At 36.1% G+C, this 22,316-nt stretch overlaps 1 protein-coding gene and 1 pseudogene across 5 annotated transcripts in view; both read left to right on the forward strand.

Moving 5' to 3' along the window:
* The window catches only part of Efcab7 (EF-hand calcium binding domain 7), a 39,971-nt gene extending 20,056 nt beyond the window's left edge, over positions 1–19,915 (forward strand). For all 5 annotated transcript variants that reach the window (XM_070004407.1, XM_070004408.1, XM_070004411.1 and 2 more), the window contains exons 7-14: positions 287–428; positions 2,824–2,933; positions 5,250–5,407; positions 6,233–6,366; positions 11,359–11,507; positions 15,409–15,618; positions 17,920–18,027; positions 19,709–19,915. In XM_070004407.1, coding sequence (XP_069860508.1) covers positions 287–428; positions 2,824–2,933; positions 5,250–5,407; positions 6,233–6,366; positions 11,359–11,507; positions 15,409–15,618; positions 17,920–18,027; positions 19,709–19,783 — 1,086 coding nt within the window. In that variant the 3' untranslated portion in view covers positions 19,784–19,915. The remainder of the gene's footprint in view (positions 1–286; positions 429–2,823; positions 2,934–5,249; positions 5,408–6,232; positions 6,367–11,358; positions 11,508–15,408; positions 15,619–17,919; positions 18,028–19,708) is intronic.
* On the forward strand, positions 11,685–13,809 carry LOC138815151 (large ribosomal subunit protein uL24m pseudogene; annotated as a pseudogene).
* Positions 19,916–22,316: the final 2,401 nt, after the last annotated feature.

Below are 22,316 nucleotides of genomic sequence, written 5' to 3' on the forward strand. Positions count from 1 at the left end.
ATACCTAGTTTGCCTGTAAATCAGACGATAAACATCTGTCGAACACTTACAATACGCTAAACCCTGTTTTAGACACTTCAAATTTTAGGATTCTTTTGTATATAGAATTAGTCTCAGTTACCAATTGTAACTTATTTCTGACACATATTCTTCTTATGCTGAACATTTCTGGAGAACAGTGACTATATTTTGACATCTTTTATATCCTTGGGTTGTTTTCTCATACTAATGCATGTTGGAAACATGTAACAATCACAATTTGAAAAAAATTCTATCTTCATTTCAGGACTGGCAGTGTGTACAATCAAAAGGCTGCTTCTTTTTAGAAGAAGATGGTGAAATTATTAGTCATCAGTACAAGATGCAAATAACTGAAAAGTCCATGGTTTATCTAACAATTAAGCCATTAAACCTGAGTCAAGTTGAAGGCAAGTTAAAATTTTCTGTTTATTTTTCAAATAGCAATTTGTGCCCTTTTTGGAAAATAACAGTTCCAGTAACTAACCTAAGAAATGTATGGTTACCTTTCAAGAAAGAAAAATATTATTTCATATATTGACTGTGTTATACAAAACAAAAGAATTGCTTTGTATATCCATTTAAAGCATTTTTATTAAAAACATAGGAAAATGGGGCTGGGAAGATGATTCAGTGGTAGAGTGCTTGCCTTGATGCATGAAGCCCTAGGTTCAATTCCTCAGCACAGTGTAACCAGAAAAAGCCAGAAGTGGAGCTGTGTCTCAAGTGGTAGAGTGCTAGCCTTGAGCAAAAGAAGCTCAGGGACAGTGCCCAGAGTTCAGGCCCCATGACTGACAAAAAAAAAAAAGGAAAATGTTGCCTGGATTCTAGGGACTCCTGGTAACTTTTTATTTTCCAATTAATTTTAGCTTTTTCCATTTATCAGGTTTTGTTTTTGTTTTTATTTTTGTTTTTGTTTATTTCTTGCCAGTCCTGGAGCTTGATTGAACTCAGGGCCTGGGTACTGCCCCTAAGCTTCTTTTGCTCAAGGCTAACACTCTATCACTTGAGCCACAGAGCCACCTCTGGCTTTATCTGTTTATGTGGTACTAAGGAATTAAACCCAGGGCTTCATGCATGCTAAGCAAGCACACTACCAATAAGCTATATTCCCAGCCCAATTTATCAGTTTTTAAATTAAAATTTCTAAGGAAAAAATGTATAGAAGCATAGTTCGAGATGCATCTTTAACTCTTTCAAAATTTATGTTTATAATTGAGGCAGTATTAATAATTATAAGCCAGGCACTGGTGGCTCATGCCTGTAATCTTAGCTATTCAGGAGGCTGAGACCTGAGATCCATAGATCATAATTCAAAGCCAGCCTAAGCAGGAAAATCTATGAGACTCTTACCTCCAGTTAACCACCAGAAAACCAGAAGTAGTGCTATGGCTCCAAGTGGTAGAGTGCTAACCTTGAGTGAAAAAGTTCAGGGACAGCATCCAGGCCCTGAATTCAAGTCCCATGACCAACAATATTAATAATAGTAGTAGTAATAATAACAACAATAATAAATATTATTATTAATAATATAGTAATTATATCTACATAAAAATGAGTTTCCTATTGTCCAAAATGGTTGTCCTTTTTAATCAGCAACAGATGTCTATGAGGTGTTTTCCCAAGATATTATTTTGTTAATTGTTTCAAATCAATATTTATTTTTGTTTTGTAATTTTTTATGGGAACATTTTCTTGCTACCAGAATCTTCCCTAACCCTCTGAAGTAGTCATTTTCAAAATGTAGACCAAGCCAGGCACCAATGGCTCATGCCTGTAATCCTAGCTACTCAGGAGGCTAAGATCTGAGGATTGCAGTTCAAAGCCAGCCCAGGCAGGAAAGTCCATGAAACTCATGTCCAATAAACCACCAGAAAACTGGAAGTGGCACTGTGGCTCAAGTAGTAGAGTGCTTGCCTAGAGCTGAAGATCTGAGAGACAGTGCCCAGGCCCAGAGTTCAAGCCCCATGACTGACAAAATAAATAAATATATGTGTGTATACACACACACACACACACACACACACACACACACACACACACACACACACACACACACACACACACACACACACACACACACACACACACACACACACACACACACACACACACGGATAATAGAGATTCTGATTATATTTTAAAAGTATAACAATAGGACTTCCTGAGGATTAATTTTGATAGGTGCAAGTTAAAAGATGATTCCAAGATTTTGGAGCCAAGGAGTTAAAACAGAGAAGAGTATACATGGTTAGCTTTTCTTAAGAGACTGGGAAAAGTCAGGAGTCCTATTTTTTGGAAAGAGAAATGGAAGTGGAAATGTCAAAAAGACAGTTGGTTATATGAGACTAACATTCAGAGAAAGATCTTAGATGAAGATCTGATTGTTGAGTTTATGAGCACCTAGATGTTTTTCCTCCTGTCCCTTAAAAAGTCTGTTTTCCCTTGAATTTCAAGCTACTCAGTTGTATCCTTCAACTCTGGGGGGGGTTTTTTGTTGTTTGTTTTGTTTTTGTTGTTTGTTTGTTTTTGTTGAGTGCTGGCATTCAACTAAGGTCTCACATCTGCTAGGCAAGCCCTCTACCCATTGTGTCAAATGCCCACCTCTTAGAACTCAGCTTTTGATAAAGAGTTCAAGAATAGGAGTTTTAGAGAGTGTATAGAGAATGTTCCTCATAATGTTGTATATAACGTATGATCTATTGCACATATTAAAATGTTTCCATATAAAATTACATGTATATTTCTTTTTAAATTGCTGAGGCAAGAAACTTGCTTAAAGTGTTGGATGTTTTTTGAATATAGGAAAACTGTCTTCTTGGCTGTCTGTTGATACTACCTTATATATTCTTAAGGAAAATGAGAGTCGAGCAAATCTACAACTAATATGTTTTACTGAACTACGAAACAGAGAAGTATACAAATTTATTTTCTAATGTTTAATTAAAAATATTGTGTGAATTCAAGTTTGAGGAATTTTCATATTTGTTTCATTTTATTCTTTAAACAGTCTCCCAATTAAGATATATGCATTACTTAAACATCATAGATATTATATATGTTTTATTAATTGTAAAGGAGTTTTTCTTTGCTGACATTTATTAAAGATTGAGGATTGATAGACAGCTCTGGCTTGCCAGTTCTTCTTCAACATTGTACTTTACTTTCTTCTTCTCTAAAAGCTCTAGTGCCTCACATGTGAGCATTTTCTGTTATACTCAGTAACAAAGACTGATGCCAGTAGATATTCCCACTTCACCCCACCCCACCCTCAGTAGAACCAATTCCAAACTCTGGAAAAGTTTGTTCTAGATATTTGTCTTATATTATTCTTACTGCAGAATAGGAAAGCTTCAAGATTATTGTCCTCAAACTTAACTCATATTATAGATTTCAAAATAGACTGATATGAAGAAATGCTTTTAAATGGTTTTAGATGTTGCCCTTGAGGCTGTTCTGATCTTTTCTAATTATGTATTTACTCAGAGGCCAAATATGTGAAGCAGATTCATAAACGTGGCTATTCATTTTATGAGGACTACAAAATACATCTGCTACATAACAGAAATAATACTATTCAAGGTTTACTGCAATATTATATTTAATCTTTATATAGTTCCAACATTTCCCTGATGGAATGTTATATAAAAGTCTTTATTGTAGGCTTCATAACAGACAACCATAGTTATAGGCAAGAAACGAATAAGGTGGCATAAGTTAATGTTTTGACTAAACTTGTCTCCAGAAGTGACTACAAAGTTCAAGATAAAGCATTATCTAAAACAATAGCTTTTCCCATTTGGTTTTGGGTAAAATTACTTTCTTATGAGATTGCATGTGGAAGAAAAGTTAGTATATAGCAAGCCTATAATAAAGTTTGAATGAGTTTCTATTTAACTCTTTACTGTGTAGGCTTCTGTTTTTCTGAAATATGTCATATTTACAAAGGATTTTTATTTGTATTTTTAGTTTCACAATTACTGTGAGAAAACTGTTTTGCCCCTGAAGAACTAACCCATTTACTATCCACAGTTATATGTGAAGACTAATGGAGGTTCATAGGATCATATATTTACATATATTAAGAAGCAACAAAATCTGTTTTTTAAAAATTTCTGGCTATCCATCTATATCTGGCCAATCTAAAAGACTGTGGTTTCAAAGCATGATTTTGTAGTTTAGTCTTTAAATGACCCTTGGTTATATTGGATTGTTCTTGTATCAAAATAGGACTTAGTGACCTTAAGATGATCATGATTCCTCTGACCAATCAGGGAATTCAGAAGAGCAGCCTTGTTCCATATATGAATCTTCATGTACCTGGGTTTTAGAAGGGATATTTGTATACAATACTTGACTGAATTCTCTTGAGCTGATCTACAATGAAGGGCAAGTAACTGTGCTTAGTCATTTTACACAACTAGAAAAATATATAAATTTAATAATTTGAAAGAAAACCTCTAGTTCATATGTCTATAGAGCCCCCATATATATAATTTTGGGACTCTAGAAGCTCCTAGGAAGTTACCTGGAAGGTCAACTACTTAGAAGGAAGCTCCTGGAAAGTTACCATTTGCTTTATTTTATAGAACAGGAAAATAAAATATTTTCCATATAAATATCCTGATATCATAAATATTCAACATTTAATTAGAAACATAATTTTATATAAGGCAGGTTTACTTAGAATTCTACATTTTGTTTCATAGTCCATATTACATAAAGATTAGTAAAATTTTTAATCCACAATACTAAGCTCTTACAAATATTTAACTCATGAAAATAATAAAGTCTAAAAAATTTAAATTTTATTTTTGTGTCATTGATTTACAAATCACATATTTCAATCATAATAAGAAACATAACATGGAATATTATTACTTTTCTTTAAGGAGCTCAGTATTTACTGAAAATGCATCCTAAAATTAATCTCTTTGTTTCCTATTAAAGATATTTATATATTTTTGAAGATTGTTGGAGACAAATTATATGATATGTAATGTTTTGTCCATTTTTTAAAGATAGTTTAAAAACTATACAAGAGACTATATCTTACAGTCTTATGTTGTGGTTACAGTTAAGATTTGATACCTATAACACATTGATAGAACTCTAATAGAACTGGTGACTGTCTATTTCAAAATCATTTCTAATGCTTTTCCTTCTAAAGAATGATCAAAAATCACTGAGATGCATGATGGCTTTGTTTTGTTTAATTGTTTTGAGAAAAGGTGTTTGGATGGACTGGCGAACTAGGACCTGGAACTTACTGGTTAATTCCTTCCACAACTGGCTGTCGGATGAGGAAAGAAATAAAACCAATAACAGAAGAAGCCCAACTTGTGTATAGAGATGAAACAGGGAAATTATTTCTTACAAAGGAATTCAAGTAAGTATTTGTTAAATTGTTAAAAATAAGTTAAATATTTTAAAATTAAAAATTAAAGTAAAATAATAAATTTAAAAATAAGGAAATTTAAAAATTAAAATAATAAATTAAAAATTAAAATAATAAATTAAAAATTGTTAAATACCCTATCTACTCTCATTTCCTTTGGCCAGCTCCTACCTTCATATTCATATTTTAATTCAGCACCTCAACTTTTGTGACAACATGGATGAACCTGGAGGTTGTTACCCTAAAAACAATAAATAAACCAAATTTGCAAACACAAATAACTACTGATCGAATACCTATGGCATCTGTAAAGGACAGACTTATATGTGCAGAGAGTCGAATGGTGGTTACTAGGAGCTGGGGGGTATAAGAAAATTGGGGAGATGTGAAAAATTTTTAATTAGTGTATAAGTTTGTAAGTGTTTAGTTAGGCAGCAGGAAAAAGTTCAGGCCATCTATTGTATGATACGGTGTTTGTAGTTAATGGCTATGTATTATAAAAATGTATTAGGATACATTATAGTTCACAGAAACTGTTTTTGGTTTTTTCTTTGTTTTTGTATTGATACTAGGGTTTGAATTTAGGGCCTGGGTGTTGTCCCTTTGCTTTTTTGTTCAAGGCTAGTGTTCTACCACTTGCCTGCTCAAGCTGGCTTTGAACTTGAATCCTCAGATTCAGCCTCTTGAGTAGCTATGATTAGAAGCATGAGCCACTGGCACGTGGAACAGAAATTGATTAATGCGGTATTACTTCCTTTGAACGTTAGGCTTAGAAAGAGCTGTTTTAAAGAAAATGTTCTACTTTTATTACTTTAGATCAACTTTATCAGATATATTTGAAATAATTGATTTGGATGGAAATGGTCTTCTTAGCCTTGAGGAATATAATTTTTTTGAATTGAGAACAAGTGGTGAGAAATGTGACGAAGATGCATGGGCTATCTGCAGAGGTGAGCACTTTTTTCTCCCTTGATGGAGATGTAGGCTGTATCAGACATCCTTTTATTACAAAGAAGTAAGACCCAAATCTCTCCTCCATGCATTGTTATTATAGCATTTAGGTGCTGGTAACTCACACTTGTAATCCTAGCTACTTGGGAGACTGAGACCTAGAGGATTAAAGTTCAAAACCAGCCAAGGCAGAAAAGTCTGAGAGAGTTTCTATCCAATTAATCAGCAAAAAGCTGGGCTAGAGCCTTGTTCAAGTGGTAGAGAACCAACCAAACCAAGTGAGTGAGTGCATTAGGCCCTGAGTTGAAGCCACAATACTCTCTCTCTTGCTCTCTCTCTCTCTTTCTCTCTTGCTCTCTGTCTCTGTCTCTCTCTCTCTCTCTCTCTCTCTCTCTCTCTCTCTCTCACACACACACACACACACACACAAACACACACGTAGTAGCATTGTTTGTAGATCCAAGACACTTAAACATTTTATGTCCCTTAAATCAATAATGTATTACTAATATTTAAAAAAGGAATTATGGGGTCTGGGAAGGTGGCTCAGTGGTAGAGTGCTTGCCTTGCAAGCATGAGACCCTGGGCTTGATTCCTCAGTACCACATAAGCAGAAAAAGTGGAAGTGGGGCTGAGGCTCAAGTGGTAGAGCGCTAGTCTACAGCTGAAGAGCTCAGGGACAGCGCCCAGGCCCAGAGTTCAGGCCCCACGACCGACACACACACACACACACACACACAAAAGGAATTATGTAGTCATGATTTCAGCTTTCAGTCTATAGTCTTGCCAGCTTATAAAAAATGCTGTACTAGCCCTTGGTATCACTGAGCTACACACTATGCTCAAGGACAGTAAAGAATTAATAAACAGTTTTACTAAAACATTAAGTAGCTTCCAAGAAGTTTTTTTGTTTATACATATTAAGAGTTCTTTAGTCAGACATCAGTGACTCACACTTGCAATCCTAGTTACTCAAGAAGTTGAGATTTGAGGATCATGGTTCTAAGCAAGCCTGGGCAAGAAAGACTGTGAGACTTTTCAATTAACCACCGAAAAGGCAAGAAGTAGAGTTGTGGTTCTAGTGATAGAGCACTAGCCTTGAGCACAAAAGCTCAGGGACAATACCCAGTCCTGAGTTCTAGCCGTAGGATCAGCGCGCGGCACACACACACACACACACACACACACACACACTGTAATATTTTTTGTATTTGAGTAGGCACACACACACACACTGTAATATTTTTTGTATTTGAGTCGGCACACACACACACACACACACACACACACACACACACACACACACACACACACACACACACACACACACACACACACACACACACACACACACACACACACACACACACACACACACACACACACACACACACACACACACACACACACACACTCTCTCTCTCTCTCTCTCTGTAATATTTTTTGTATTTGAGTTAAATAGAAATGGAGATACTAAACCCCAGGATGTCAAGATGGTTGGAGAACCTCATTGAGAATGAGCCAGTATCTTGTCACTTAGGAGGAATCTGGGATAAGAGTATCGCCTGTGTATTTAAGGATTAAAAGGTTAAAGGAAAAAAATCCAAAACACCATAGCTAACTGTAGATAACAGAATAAATATGAGGATGCCAGAATATAGTCCAAAGATAGATTAATTCACTTATGCTGTCACTGGGATAAGAATGTATGTTTCTCAAAATGGTCTGAGCTTGGCAGTCAGTAAGTCAGGTGGGAGTCCAATAAATCTGTTAGCCAAACAAGTAGGGTAAAACTACAACATTAATACAGAGATTTTTTTTAGTATATTTCTTTGTAACCTCTTAAGTAATATAACTAATAATAAGTGCTATGTATTGATTTATAACATTAAACTTTAATAATGCTGGTAATATATGTAACAGTATTATCTCTAAGATGTAATTATCATAGAACCTTTTTTTGTGGTTCTGGAGATTGAACTCAGCTTTGTGCCCGGTGCTCTACCACTTGAGCATGCCTCCAGCCCCTTCTTGCTTTGGTTAATTTTGGTGACTCTCTTTATATTCCACCCCCCTACCCAGGCCAGTCTGGGTTGTGATGCTTCTACTTGTGTCTCCCTGATGTACACTTTGCCCAGCAAATGTGCTTCCCCCACAGCTGGAATAATAGGCACAGACTACCACATCTAGCCATCTATTTTGATGGAGTCCTGCAAACTTCTTTTTGCCCTGCCTGGCTTTGGACCACAATCCCCCATCTCTGCCTCCCAAGTAGGATTATAGCCTTGAGCTATCATGCTTGGCAAATAATATAATCTTTCACTTCTCAATTTATTGTCATTACAGCATAATCCATAACAATGAATCAAAATTAGGATTTTCTTACAGTAAAATTAGTGATAAAATTCTAGTTTAATAATTTAAACTTTCAGAGTTGGTATGTTTTGTTGTTGATAGTGGTGTTTTGTTTTTTTGTTTGTTTGTTTCTTGCCATTCCCGGGGCTTGAACTCTGGGTGCACTGCCCCTGAGCTTTCGTGCTCAAGGCTAGCACTTTACCACTTGAGCCACAGCTCTATTTCTGGCTTTTCAGTTGTTAATTGAAGCTAAGAATCTCATGGACTTTCCTGCCTAGGCTGGCTTTGAACCTCAATCCTCAGATCTCAGCCTTCTAGTAGCTAAGGATTACAGACATGAGCCACTGGTGCCCAGCAGTTATTTTTATCTTTTTGAGAACCTATCACAGACCACGTGCTAATCTAAACTTCTACACTTCTACATACATGTGAGCTCTGGAGGTAGTGTTATTGTTTTCATTTACAAATAAGGATATAGAATCAAAGAGGCTAGGTAGCCTGACCAATAATATTACACAAGGTTCACAGCTGTGTCTCAACCTCAAGTGCTCTATGGTTTCAGAACCCAAACTATAATTTTTTTAATGATTGACTTAAAATGGAAAGAAATATGTGCTTTTTGGTTCTGAAATGTTTATCTTTCTCATCATATAAAGATGTTACTTATAATAAAAATATTACTGAGCATATTATTTCAATAAACTTTTTAAAGACTTAGAGGTGCTTTTATTTCTATTAATAGATTTCACTTTTCAAGAAATTTTAGATTTACAGGACAACTGAATAGAAAAATCCAAAGTATCACCTAAGTTTCCCTCTTATTAACATATTCATTTATTATGGTACATTTGCTACAATTAATGAGTCAATATTGATACATTATTACTAATTAAGTCCACAGTTTACATTAGGGTTCACTCTTACGTTATATAGTTCTATAGGTTTTGACAAATATATTTTGACAAATATATAATGGTATATATTAGAATCACATGCAGTGTTATGTCCTAAAAATCACATATCTATTTTTTTTTTTTTGGGTCCGGTCATGGGGCCTGAACTCTGGGCTTGGGCACTGTCCCTCAGCTCTTCAGCTCAAAGCTAGTGCTCTACCACTTGAGCCACAGCGCCACTTCCGGATTTTTTCTTTTTGCTTATGTGGTGCTGAGGAATCGAACCCAGGGCCTCAGGCATGCAAGGCAAGCGCTTTAACCACTGAGCCACCTTCCCAGCCCAAAAATCACATATCTATTTGTTCCCTCAAACCTGGAATGGCTACTCAACTTTTTAACTCTGTAGGTTTGCTGTTTTTATTAGGTTATAGAATTGTATTCACATATTTTTTAAATGGTTTCTCCACATTTATTCACATCTATCTATTCTTTTTCTCTCCCTCCTACCTTTCCTCCCTGAATGCCTCCCTCCTTTCTTCTCTCCTTCCCTCCATCCCAGAGATTGAACTCAGTGCCTCACACTTCTTAGGCAGGTGTTCTAGCATTTGAGTCTTTTTTGCACTGATTATTTTCAAGGCAGGCTATCACTTTATACCTGGACCAGCTTGAGCTGTCTGTGACCTGCCTATTTGTACTTCCCCTAATCTAATAGGCATGTGCTACTGTGCCCAGTGATTGTGCTTCCTCTGTAGCTGGGATAACAGGTGCCACTGGTTAAGGTAGAGTCTCATGAACTTTTATGCACAGGAGGCCCTCAAACCATGTTCCCTAATCCCAAGTAGCTAGGATTACAGGCTTTCACCACCATGCCAATTCTCCTTATTTGTTGAATAATATTTCACCGTGTAGACAGACATACCACATTTTGTGTTTATTTTCTTCCATTTGTGTATCGTATTTGATGAGATGTTGCTTAGATATTTTGTCCATTTTTAACTATTACTTTCTTATTGATAACTTCTAAGAGTTTTTATATTTTGAACACAAATCCTTTATTAGATGTATATTTTCCAAGCATTTTTTTCTGTGTCTTGTCAGGACAAACATGACATCGACAAGTAGCCATTTTATAGACAAATTCAGAAATTATGTATGTCTGGATACATTTAGGTGACTTTTAATTTTGCTTACGAATGTTGTTAAAATGGGTGTACTTAGAATTGCCTGGGAAAATATAGTTTCTTATTGTCTTTCAAGGACTAAAGGAAAATTCAGTTAAAATCAAAGAAATAGACAAGTAGCAGTGTCAAATCCAGCACCATCCATATCTTCTTTTTTTTAAATTCTAGTAGTTTAGAGGAACTTAGACTTAGTTCAGATTCATCCGGGCTCTGCTGGGTTTAGGGAAAAAATATATATGAAGCATTATATTTGTTTTGCAATATCAGCCTAAACTCTAAATGAATTTACATTGGAATTTATCAGGCTGGAATTTACCCAGAAAGATCATAATTGCCTCTAATTTTGGAATGAATTTACACTATTTAAAACTAAAAGATTTGTTGAATCATGAGACTTAAAAACATAGATCTCAATCATATATTGAGACATTCTCATTCCACTTATAAACTGCTATTCGATTTGGAAGGCTTTATTAAGATAAATGTTTATGAACAGTAACAGACATATTATTAAATGTATGAGTTTTCAAAATCTATATGGAAGAAACTTTTTTCTTAACAGAGAATTTTGATACAAAAAAGAATGAATTAACAAGGCAAGGATTTATGGATTTAAATCTGATGGAAGCTAATGATCGAGAAGGAGATCCTACTGACCTCTGGGTGACTCTACATTCGATGGGCTACAATAAAGCCCTGGAGCTGGAAGAGGTAAGGCGCTCCTAGTTTTCCCAGGGGGCTTAGTCTTACTATTTTACCCCCTTGAACATTTTCCTGACACATGATTTTCAAATTGGGTATTTATTTTAGGGCTTGGGAAAGGCATGAAGTTCAGGGATTGGCTGGTTTGTGGAGACATAAATGAGTTGACAGTATCTAAGTAAAAATATGGTTGTTCAGGTGAAGTTGATTGGTTGGCACTTAATAGTAGACTTACTAGTGTAAATCTATCTCTTACTGCCTGAGTTTCAAAAATAAGGAACAGATACTGGTTGCCTTACAGAAGTGTGTTTACTGAGTTGGAGTTGTTTCTGATTAATTGAACAGTAAGTTTTAACAGCAGTTCCATGGCTAGTTAACATGACAACAAGACAATCAGTTTGCCAAAGTTTGTGAAAACTTTTTTTAATTCTTAGTTTCTCCTTCTATAATTATACCTAAAATCCATCACAAATTCATCCAATTGTTATTGTTGATTCTCTTTTTTTGTAGAGATTTGATTTCAGTTTGTGCATTGATTATTATTTCATTCCATGAAGAATCAACCTAAAAGGCTCTACAATAGTCAAAACAAAAACCCTCAGAAAGCTAGGTATGGTAGCAATGCCTGTAATTCCTGCACTTAAAAGGTTGAGGCAGGAGAACTGTTTTCCTGAGCTATCTAGTAAGTTCATATACAGCCATTAAGTAAAAATACAAGTGTTAGTAGAAATGACTTAAGGGCAACCCAAAATCATGACCCTGGATTTCAGTTGTCACCAAGGAAACAAGTTCCACTTTGAATTTCCCTTATATAACCTTTTAGAATTACCTCTTTTAATTATTGTAGATTAACTTGCTTGTACTGTTAAGCCAGGTACAACTTGAAGTGTTAGCTTTGTTGCTCAAAAGAAAATCCCTAGTTGCTCAAAAGGAAATCCAAGTCTTAATTAAATTGTCTGGATTAAAGAATTTAAAATGACTTGTATCACCTGAGAGTAGGCTATATTAATTACTATATCAGTCAATATAAGGGAATAGTTTTTTCAATGAACACTTAGAATGGTATAACTCCTATGGATGGATCGCTGTCTTCAGGAGTCTTTTCCAAAAGAGCTTATAGTAGATTCTCCCCTTATTCAAGGTTGTAGTTATCTTCAGTCAACTGCAATCCAAAAATACCAGATGGAAAATTCCAGAAATAAGTAATTTGTAGGTGCTATTCTAAGTAGCATGATGGAATCTCACAAAGTCCTCCTGTTTTCTATGTAGGATATGAATTATCCCTTTGAACAGAGTATTTATGCTGAATATTTTACTAGCTCATTACATACTTAGTAATCATTACTTAGGAACCATCTCAATTAAAGACAGACTATCCTAGTATGCAACAGTGCTATGTTCATATTATCCTATGTGAAATTGTCTGCATAATTCACCACACTTCATCTTATCAAGTAAATATTATATCTTCCTACTTCATCACAAAAAGATAAATATAGAACCATAAGAAACTATATTGGAAGTTACGCACGGCAGCTCAGCCGCACAGAAACAGGGAGAGCTGACAAAGAAAATTTGAGTCTTCCACTCTTAGGTGATTTCTCACAGCCTCCAACCATGCGTCTCTGTTGTGCTGGCCCTGGCATCCAAGGTTACGCTACCCCCTCACTACCGATATGGGATGAACCGTCCAGGCTCCCTGGCAGACAAGAGGAAGAACCCTCCATGGAGGCGGCGGTGTCCAGTGCCGGTGGAACCCATCACTGATGAGGACTGGCATCTGTTCTGTGGGGATACAGTGGAAGTCTTAAAAGGCAAAGATGCTGGGAAACAGGGCAGAGTGATTCAAGTAATCCGGCAGCGAAACTGAGTGGTTCTCGAGGGACTAAACACACATTACCGCTACATTGGCAAGACTCTGGATCATCCAGGAACCATGATCCCTAGTGAAGCACCATTACTCCACAATGAGGTCAAGCTAGTAGATCCCATGGACAGGAAACCTACCGAGATCGAGTGGAGATTTACTGAGTCTCCACAAGATCAGGAACACCTGACTTTCCCAGATCTGATGGCATTGTCCCTGAAACCTGGATTGATGGCCCCAAGGACACATCGGTAGAAGACGCTCTAGAAAGAACTTACATTCCTCGTCTAAAGACACTAGAGGAGGAGGTGATGGAAGCAATGGGGATCCAGGAAACTCGAAGATATAAGAAAGTCTATTGGTATTGAGCCAAGAAGAGCAGCTTTCTTCTGCTATCTTTATTTTGAAGGCTAAGGCAACTCTTCCTCAGATACCAATAAAGAGACCTGAACCCCCCCCCAAAAAAAGAAACTATATTCACTTAATTCCCATTCTAGTAGACAACTTGAACAACTCAAATTCGAAAATGCTCCAAGATCTGGAACTTTTAAAAAATGCTATCATGATGCCACAAGTGGGAACTTCTACACTATGAAACTTCTTTTCAAGCACAAAATTATTAAACTTTTGGATATTAGTGACAAGGGTATAGCTCTGTGGTAGAATATGTATTAACATGCACAAGGCCCTCAGCTCAGCCCAAAGAAACAAACAAACAAAAAAAACAAAAAACAACCAGGGCTGTTTTTCACTAGTGACAGAGATGTGTACATGTAGCAACATTAGATTTAAAGGATTTGAATAAGATCTGAAGGTATTTTAATTGATTTTGTTGGTACTTATACTGAATGAGGAAGCTACTTGAGCTATTAAATATGAAACTAAGATCTAGGTTATGATAAGGAGTCTTTAATGGGTGCCATGCTACTCAGTATGTATACAAATAGCCTAACATTTTCATGCCTTTTTTTTTTTTTTTTTTTGCCAGGGCCTTGAACTCAGGGCCTGGGTGCTATCCACGAGCCTTTGTGCTTAAGGCTAGCACTCTACCACTTGATCCACAGCACCACTTCCAGCTTTTCTGAGCAGTTTATTGTAGATAAGAGTCTTACAGACTTTTCTGCCTGGGCTGGTTTCTAACCACAATCGTCAGATCTTAGCCTCCTGAGTAGCTAGGATTACAGGCTAAGCTACTAGCACCTGGCCATATTTTTTAATAAGGGAAAAGCTAGTGATAATCTAGGAAGAATATACATGTAATCTTAAATTCTGTTCTAATTGGTCTGTATGTTCTGTGCAGTCTTGTGCTCATACAGATTTGGAATAGTTATTTCCATGGTGATTTCTTGAATGATATATGGCACAAGTAATCTAATATCTACATGAGCCATAATTTGATCATGTGTAGGAATTGTAGTAAATCTTGTCTGAAAGTAGTTTCTATTAAATTGGGAGGTATTGCTGGGCCTTGGTAGCTTATACCTATAATCCTGGCTACTCAGGAGGCTGAGATCTGAGGATGGAAATTTGAAGCCAGCTCAGGCATGAAAGTCCTGAGACTCTTATCTCCAATTAAGTACAAAATCCAGAAGTGGAGCTGTGGTTGAAGTAGTAGAGCACCAGCCTTGAGAAAGAAAGCTGAGGGACAGTGACCAGGCCTTGAATTCAAGCCCCAGGAACAGCAAAACAAACAAACAACAACAAAGTCCCGAAGAATAAATGAATCAATAATAGGTTTGGAAATAATCTGGGGTTCTAAATATCATCATTTGAGAGGGTCTTCATGAGTCAAGATAAATATAATTTTAAGCTTTCTATAATTTGCTTTATACTTTAATTTTTCTGTTTCTATGAACCCCAAAGTCTCATACATTTTTATTACTCAGTTCATATTTCTAAAAGTTTAAACATTCAAGCCTTTATCTGAAAGACAAACTACAATGTTTAGTAAATCATATGACAAACATATTAACAGTAAATTGAATAATTTATTTAAAATTCTACCAAAGGCTAAAACCAAGACTTTTTGTTCTTCCATGTCAGGCATGTCCATTTATCATTGATATCTGTGCAGAAAACTGCAAGCCAAGAATTAAAGCTGTCCATATGGAAGCATGCAGTGGGCAACTTGAAAAGGCCATTTGTAAATCTGTGCTTAGCAGGAGTGATGCTAAAGTAATGGATGGCTACGAAAATATAATTGTACATACATACAATTGTGATACCTGGATAACATCAGTTATTGAAAATAAGGTATGAATTATTGAGTTGTTGTCCCTAGTTTTACTAAAATGTTTATTAATAGGTTATCTTCTTTCTTATACTTTTCACACAGTAATTAAATATCCCATTATATTAATAATGCTTATAATGGACAATTATTCTATCTGCTTGTTTGTAAATCAATTGGGGTACAAGAGTACCTACATGATTTTTATTTATTTATTTATTTTTGGTTGATTATCTGGGTGCTGTCCCTCAGCTCTTCAGCCCAAGGATAGAGCTCTACCTCTTGAGCCACAGTGCCACTTTCGGCTTTTTCTGCTTATGTTGTACTAAGGAATTGAACCCTGGGCCTCATCCAGGCTAGGCAAGCACTCTACTACTGAGCCACCTTCCCAGCCCCTACATGATTTTTAAAGGCTTGAAGTGTTTTTATTATTATTATTATTGCCAATTCTAGGGCTTGAACTCAAGGCCTGGGCACTGCCCCTGAGCTTCTTTTGCTCAAGGGTAGCACTCTACCACATGAGCTACAATGCCACTTCTGGCTTCTTCAGTTTATGTGTTTCTAAGGAATCGAGCAGTCTACCAGTAAGCCACGTTCCCAGCCTGCTTTTATTTTAAAATATTAGAATTAACTATTTTAACTATTTGGGCATCAATGAAGATAATCTTTGTGCAAACTGCTTAATTTGTTATCCAACAGGGGCTACCAGAAAGTGTAAGACATAGTCTTTGCTTTCAAGACATTTATGAGCTAGTCAGAAAGACAAAGTGAATACTCCCAAAAGAGATCAGAGAAAAAGTGAATGCTAAATTATATAGTACTGTTCATATATGCATTAGTTTTATTTTATTATTATCTCTTGTAGTTGTCACTCATTTGGAGCAAAGAAGTTGAATAAGGAATAAGTTAAGAGGAATGTGGCGTAACATTTTAGCATTGGTGGATGACTAGGATTCAGATACTTTGAGAGTCTTTAGAAGCAAGGCAGATAGTGAAAGGAGAAACATGGGGAAAGGATAGTATGAAATATGGAGGAAACAGAGTCACTGATTTGCAGAAGCAGGAAGCTAATGGAAGGGAATCACTACCTTATCCCAGCCCTGTGCTATATTACCTACCATTTCACAACTCTGCCTCCTTTTGCCTTAGGGAAAATAAATTTCTCTGTCAAAATGTGGAAGTCTTGGGCTGGGAAGGTGGCTCAGTGGTAGAGTGCTTGCCTTGCATGCATTAGGCCCTGGGTTCGATTCCTCAGCACCACATAAACAGAAAAAGCCAGAAGTAGCACTGTGGCTCAAGCGGTAGAGCGCTTGCCTTGAGCTGAAGAGCTGAGAGACAGCGTCTAGGCCCAGAGTTCAGGTCCACGACTGGCGAAAAATAAAATAAAAAATAATTTTAAAAAATGTGGAAGTCTTAGTAACAGTTGAGAGGTTACTACATGTACCAGACATTTGCCTATATTAACACATTTACTTTTCATAATGTTCTCTAAGGTAAGTTCTATCCCTGTTGAACACATAAGAAATTGAAGCACAAGGCAATTCACAGGAGAAAAGGGGTAGCAAATTGTACTCAGAGGGTCAACACTAAGCTAGTCCTTTGTAGTCAGTCTAGCAGGGAAGAATTCCAGCTCTGCACTTCTGTCAGTTTTTTTCTGCCTTTTTGCTTTCTATCTGGCCTAGGAACCATTATTTGTTAACTCAGTTGTCACCACTATGAAATTCTCCTTGAAACTTCAGCATGAGTTAATGTTTCTCTGTGCTTCTATAGATCCCTATTAATAGCTCTTTTACATGACTTAGCAAAGAATTTTACAATTGTCATTTTGTCTGTCTTCTCTAGACTGTACACTAGCTTGGAGTTATTAGTTGTATTTTTTATTCTCACACTAGAACTTAGAACAAATGTTTGACATCCATTAAGCATATGTTTATTGAATGAGTGAATGAGGGAATAAAACAAAGGATATTCAGGCATTTTAGTGGGAAAGTAGTATCAGAGTAAATGGAAGGTGGAAAAAAAACACACAACTGGAGATAAAAGAGATACTGATTATTGCCAAGGATGAGATAAGGTGGCTTTAGTATCCACCATGACCTAGGAATGAAGATTAAGGGGTAAAGCCAAGTCAAATGTAGAAGAAAAACTTCCTGCAGTTTGTAATAGATTAGAATAAGAGTGGAGAAAAGGTCATGGCACAAAGTTGACCCAAATGAGAGATGTATGGACTATATTAAAACAGAATTTCAAGACTTATTTTAGGTTTTATATTTGCCTCTGTACTCATTAAAGAAAGAACTAATAACTTACGGAATTTTTTATAGTCAGATGACAAAGTGATTATTCATATCAACAATGAGTTGAGCAAAAACTGCGTAAACAACAGAGGACTCAGCATTTTTGCAGTTGAAGTGGCACCAAAATCTACAATGGTAATGCTTAATTTTCTAATTTAACTCTTTTGTCTTATCTCTTTGAAAAGAAAACTGTACTATGAATAAATATGTAGATATGAAATGAGGTAGAAAATTATTTGAAGTGTGATATTCACATCCATATCATTCTATACCTTGACACAGAAGCTTAATCTAGTCTGTCATAATTTTGTTGACAATGGGAAGTTCACTTAAATGTGTGCTCATTTTTTCTAAAGATAAAATTAAGATAGCAAAACTAGTTAGGTAGTACACAAGGAAAATACAAACATAAAAATTAAAATTATATCTCCTTGACAACTTACATATGGTAGTTGAGTTTTTTTTTAAATAAAAAGCAATAGTTTGGCTGGGTACTGGTGCTCATTCCTGTAATTTTAGCTACTCAGGAGGCTGAGATCTGAGAGTAGTGGTTTGAAGCAGGAGAGTCCAAGAGATTCTTATCTCCAATTAACCACTACAAAATTGGAAGTGGAGTTTTGTGACTCAAAGTGGTAGAATGCTAGCCTTGAGCAGAAAAGCTCAGGGACAGCACTCATGTCCTGAGTTCAAGTCCTATAACTGACAACAACAATAATAATTTGATCCACCTTATTCAATCCAGGCAGATGTATTTCCTAACCAAGATTAGCCAACCCTAAATAATGACAAAAGTAGAGATTCTACAACATGCATGCTTAAAGTAGCACTGTTGGAAGAAACCCTTTTGTATATATTGGTTAATTCTTAGTTGTAATCTGAGATTATCTACTTTCATTAAAATGATATGTGAATCAATACCTATCATGTTTGATAACAACTGGGTAATGGGTATTGTGCATTTATTATATCATCTTCTCTATTTGTTTATTCTATTTGTATATGTTCAAAAAATTTTTTTTGGTCAGTCATGGGGCTTGAACTCTGGGCCTGGGCACTGTCCCTCAGCTCTTCAGCTCAAGGCGAGTGCTGTACCTCTTGAGCCACAGGGCAACTTCTGGTTTTCTAGTGGTTTATTGGAGATAAGAGTCTCATGGACTTTCCTTGTCCTGGCTGGCTTTGAACTGTGATCCTCAACTCTCAGCCTCCTGAGTAGCTAGGATTACAGGCATGAGCCACTGGCACCCGGCTTGTTCAAACATTTTGATAGAAAACTAAAAAAGAATACAACTTTCCTCCTAATTAGGAAATTTAGTAATGCTGACCATTTTGTTATAAAACAGAAAAACTTTGAGCATCATATAGAGAAAAGTACACAGTATGAGTTACACAGTGTGAGTTAATAATAGGAATTTTAATGACACCAAATATTCATATTAACAATAAGATTTTCTATAATTATGTAAGACACAAAAAAGATCTCTGAGTTTTAGATAAGACTACTAAGAGCAAAAAACCGCTATAGTTTTTCCTTCTTTCCTTCCTTCCTTTCCTTCTTTCTTCCTTCCTTCCTTGCTTTCTTTCTTCCTTTCCTTTCCTTTCCTTTCCTTTCCTTTTTGAGACAAGCTCTACCATGTTGCTCAAGCTAGTCTTGAATTCATGGTCTCTGCTTCAGATTCCCAAATACATGAGGCTATAAGAATATGCCACTGTACCCAGCATCACAGAGACATCTCTCTTACAAGTCTAGAAATGTTGTCCTATTGAAAATTAGCCAATTGATTAAAAGGAAGTAAAAGTTATTTGTTTTTATATGCAGGTTTGTCAACATGTAATGCCCTTGAATGAGCAACAGGAATGGATATATTATTGTGTGTACTCCCTTATATCTTAAATAATTCTACTTGGAGCCATCAAATAAAGAATTATTTTAGATTTATTATGTTGTTTGTTACTGAATGAAATGCTATTCAATTTAACTGATGTACCTAATTAGTAATAATTAAATTATGTACCCTTATATTTTGTGTCCATGTTATATACTTTATTATTAAAATATAAATAATGCTTTAAATATGTGGCCTTCTTGTTAATTTAATAGAAAACCTAAGTGCATTTTGCTTAGGAATAGTAAAAAGTTACAGATAATCTTTTAAAAATAAATTATTAAATTCTTCAAAATTCTATATATTTTTAGTATATTACAAAATGAAAGAATATAAATATAAAAAATAAATGTGCCGGGCGCTGGTGGCTCATGCCTGTAATCCTAGCTACTCAGGAGGCTGAGATCTGAGGATCGCGGTTCAAAGCCAGCCCGGGCAGGAGAGACTGTGAGACTCCTATCTCCAATAAAGCACCAGAAAACCGGAAGTGGCGCTGTAGCTCAAGTGGTAGAGCGCTCGCCTTGAGCTGAAGAGCTGAGGGACAGCGCCCAGGCCCAGAGTTCAAGCCCCACGGCCGACAAAAAAAAAAAAAAAAAAAAAAAATGTAAGCTTCTAATCATAAAAAAGAATTTTTTTATGTTAAGGTAACAGGAGGAATAGTTTGTTTTAACAGTAAAGTTATGTTAAGGTAACAGGAGGAATAGTTTGTTTTAACAGTAAAGTTTCTATTAATTTACTTATGGTTTGTTAGGCATACTCTGAAATAATAGGAATGAAATATAGCAGTTAGTAGAATAGTACATGGTATGAAAAATGATACTAAGCAATTAAGAACTGTATGCCAATATCAGTGACAGAATGTGTGACTAGTAAATGTCAACGTTTGAAATATGAATGCCATATGGCAGATATTATGTTTGTACCTAGTGCATACTAGCACATAATTCAAATATCATTGGTTGTTTTGCCCTTGTTTTAGGTATCTATAAAGTGTACTGTCATTACTTAGCAGTTTGAAGTTTTCAGATGATGTGTCTTAAAAGTAGTGACATAGGAAAACATTTTATTAATTGCCAAATGCTTTACAAATCCAAAAAATATCCTATTTCACCTAGTATTTTTTCTGGGGGGGGGTCCGTTTGTGGGGCCTGAACTCTGGGCCTGGGCGCTGTCCCTCAGCTCTTCAGCTCAAGGCTAGCTCTCTACCACTTGAGCTACAGCGCCACTTCCGGCTTTTTTTCTTTTTGCTTATGTGGTGCTGAGGAATCGAACCCAGGGCCTCATGCATGCAAAGCAAGCTCTCTACCACTGAGCCACCTTCCCAGCCCCTGGGAGTAATTTTACATTGCTATTTTCAAAGGTTACTTCGAATGTAGTTTAATTTGAAAGGCATAGTATGGACTGGAGTGTAGAGCTCTTACAGACCATGGACAAGGCCCCAGAGCCACAAAATAACAGTAAATAAAGAAACAAATAGCAGAAGGATCCAGCTTACTAAGAAGGCATTCAGATGCTCCTGGTCTCTCCTATGATATGGATTCCATCTCTGCCTATCTCTTCAGTATCATATGAGTTCTCTCTGGGAACATTATTTACACATGTTCTATACTCTTAGCAGCTTTCACACCCCATCATTAGTATCTTATTTCTAACCTCTGTTTCCTTATGAAAGAAGTTAAAAGAATTATCCACATTTAGATTTCATCTAGTAGGACATCAGTAACTTCCTTGTTATCAGATCCAATGAAGATTTTGAAGTCTGCACTTGATCTTGGATACTGGATCTTCTGAGACACAGTATTTTTCAGATTTTCTTCTCACCTCTGATCATTTCTTTTAAAAGTTTCTTTCCACCTATACTTCTGTACTTCTCCCAGTTTTAACACCCTTCTTAACCTCAGGCCGTCCAGAATGTTTCCTCCTTGTATATAGAATAATTCTTCCCTCCCCTCTCCCTCTTCTTAGCAGCCATACCATTTCTTCCAAGAATTCTTTCTTGACTGTTCCCCTGATCAAGACTTTTCCCCCCTATTCCTTGCTGTGCTGGTGTTGAACTGGTGATCCTCCTGCCTCTGCCTACCAAATAGTTGGGAATACAGGCAGGGGCCACCACATCCAGCTAATTAAAGACTGCTTTTTGGCCCTTACACTTTGTGGACACTGTTTGTTGTAGCACTCATTGTACTACATGTAGTTTGCTATTTATTATCTGTACTTTAGGTTGAAATCTGAGACACTTAGAACCCCAGCATTAGCCTCAGAAACTATTATCAGTATATAATAAGTATTCATTGGTAGGATGGTTGGAAATTAAAACTTAAATGTATCAAGACTTTTAAAAATAAGGCTATTTATGAATATGATTACAAAGCCTCATTGCTATTTAGTTTTATGAATTCTGAATTCGTATTTCATTTTATTAAGATGAAGAAATAATGGCGGCTGTTTTTTCAATGACTAACAAGCAATTTTAGATAAGAGAACAGATCACATGATCACTATAACTCCTTTTAACTTCACAGTTCTATCGTTTTAATACTT

The sequence above is a fragment of the Dipodomys merriami genome, unplaced genomic scaffold (genome assembly GCF_024711535.1).
Source record: "Dipodomys merriami isolate MVZ:Mamm:240054 unplaced genomic scaffold, mDipMer1.0.p SCAF_627, whole genome shotgun sequence".
Classification (NCBI taxonomy): Eukaryota; Metazoa; Chordata; class Mammalia; order Rodentia; family Heteromyidae; genus Dipodomys; species Dipodomys merriami.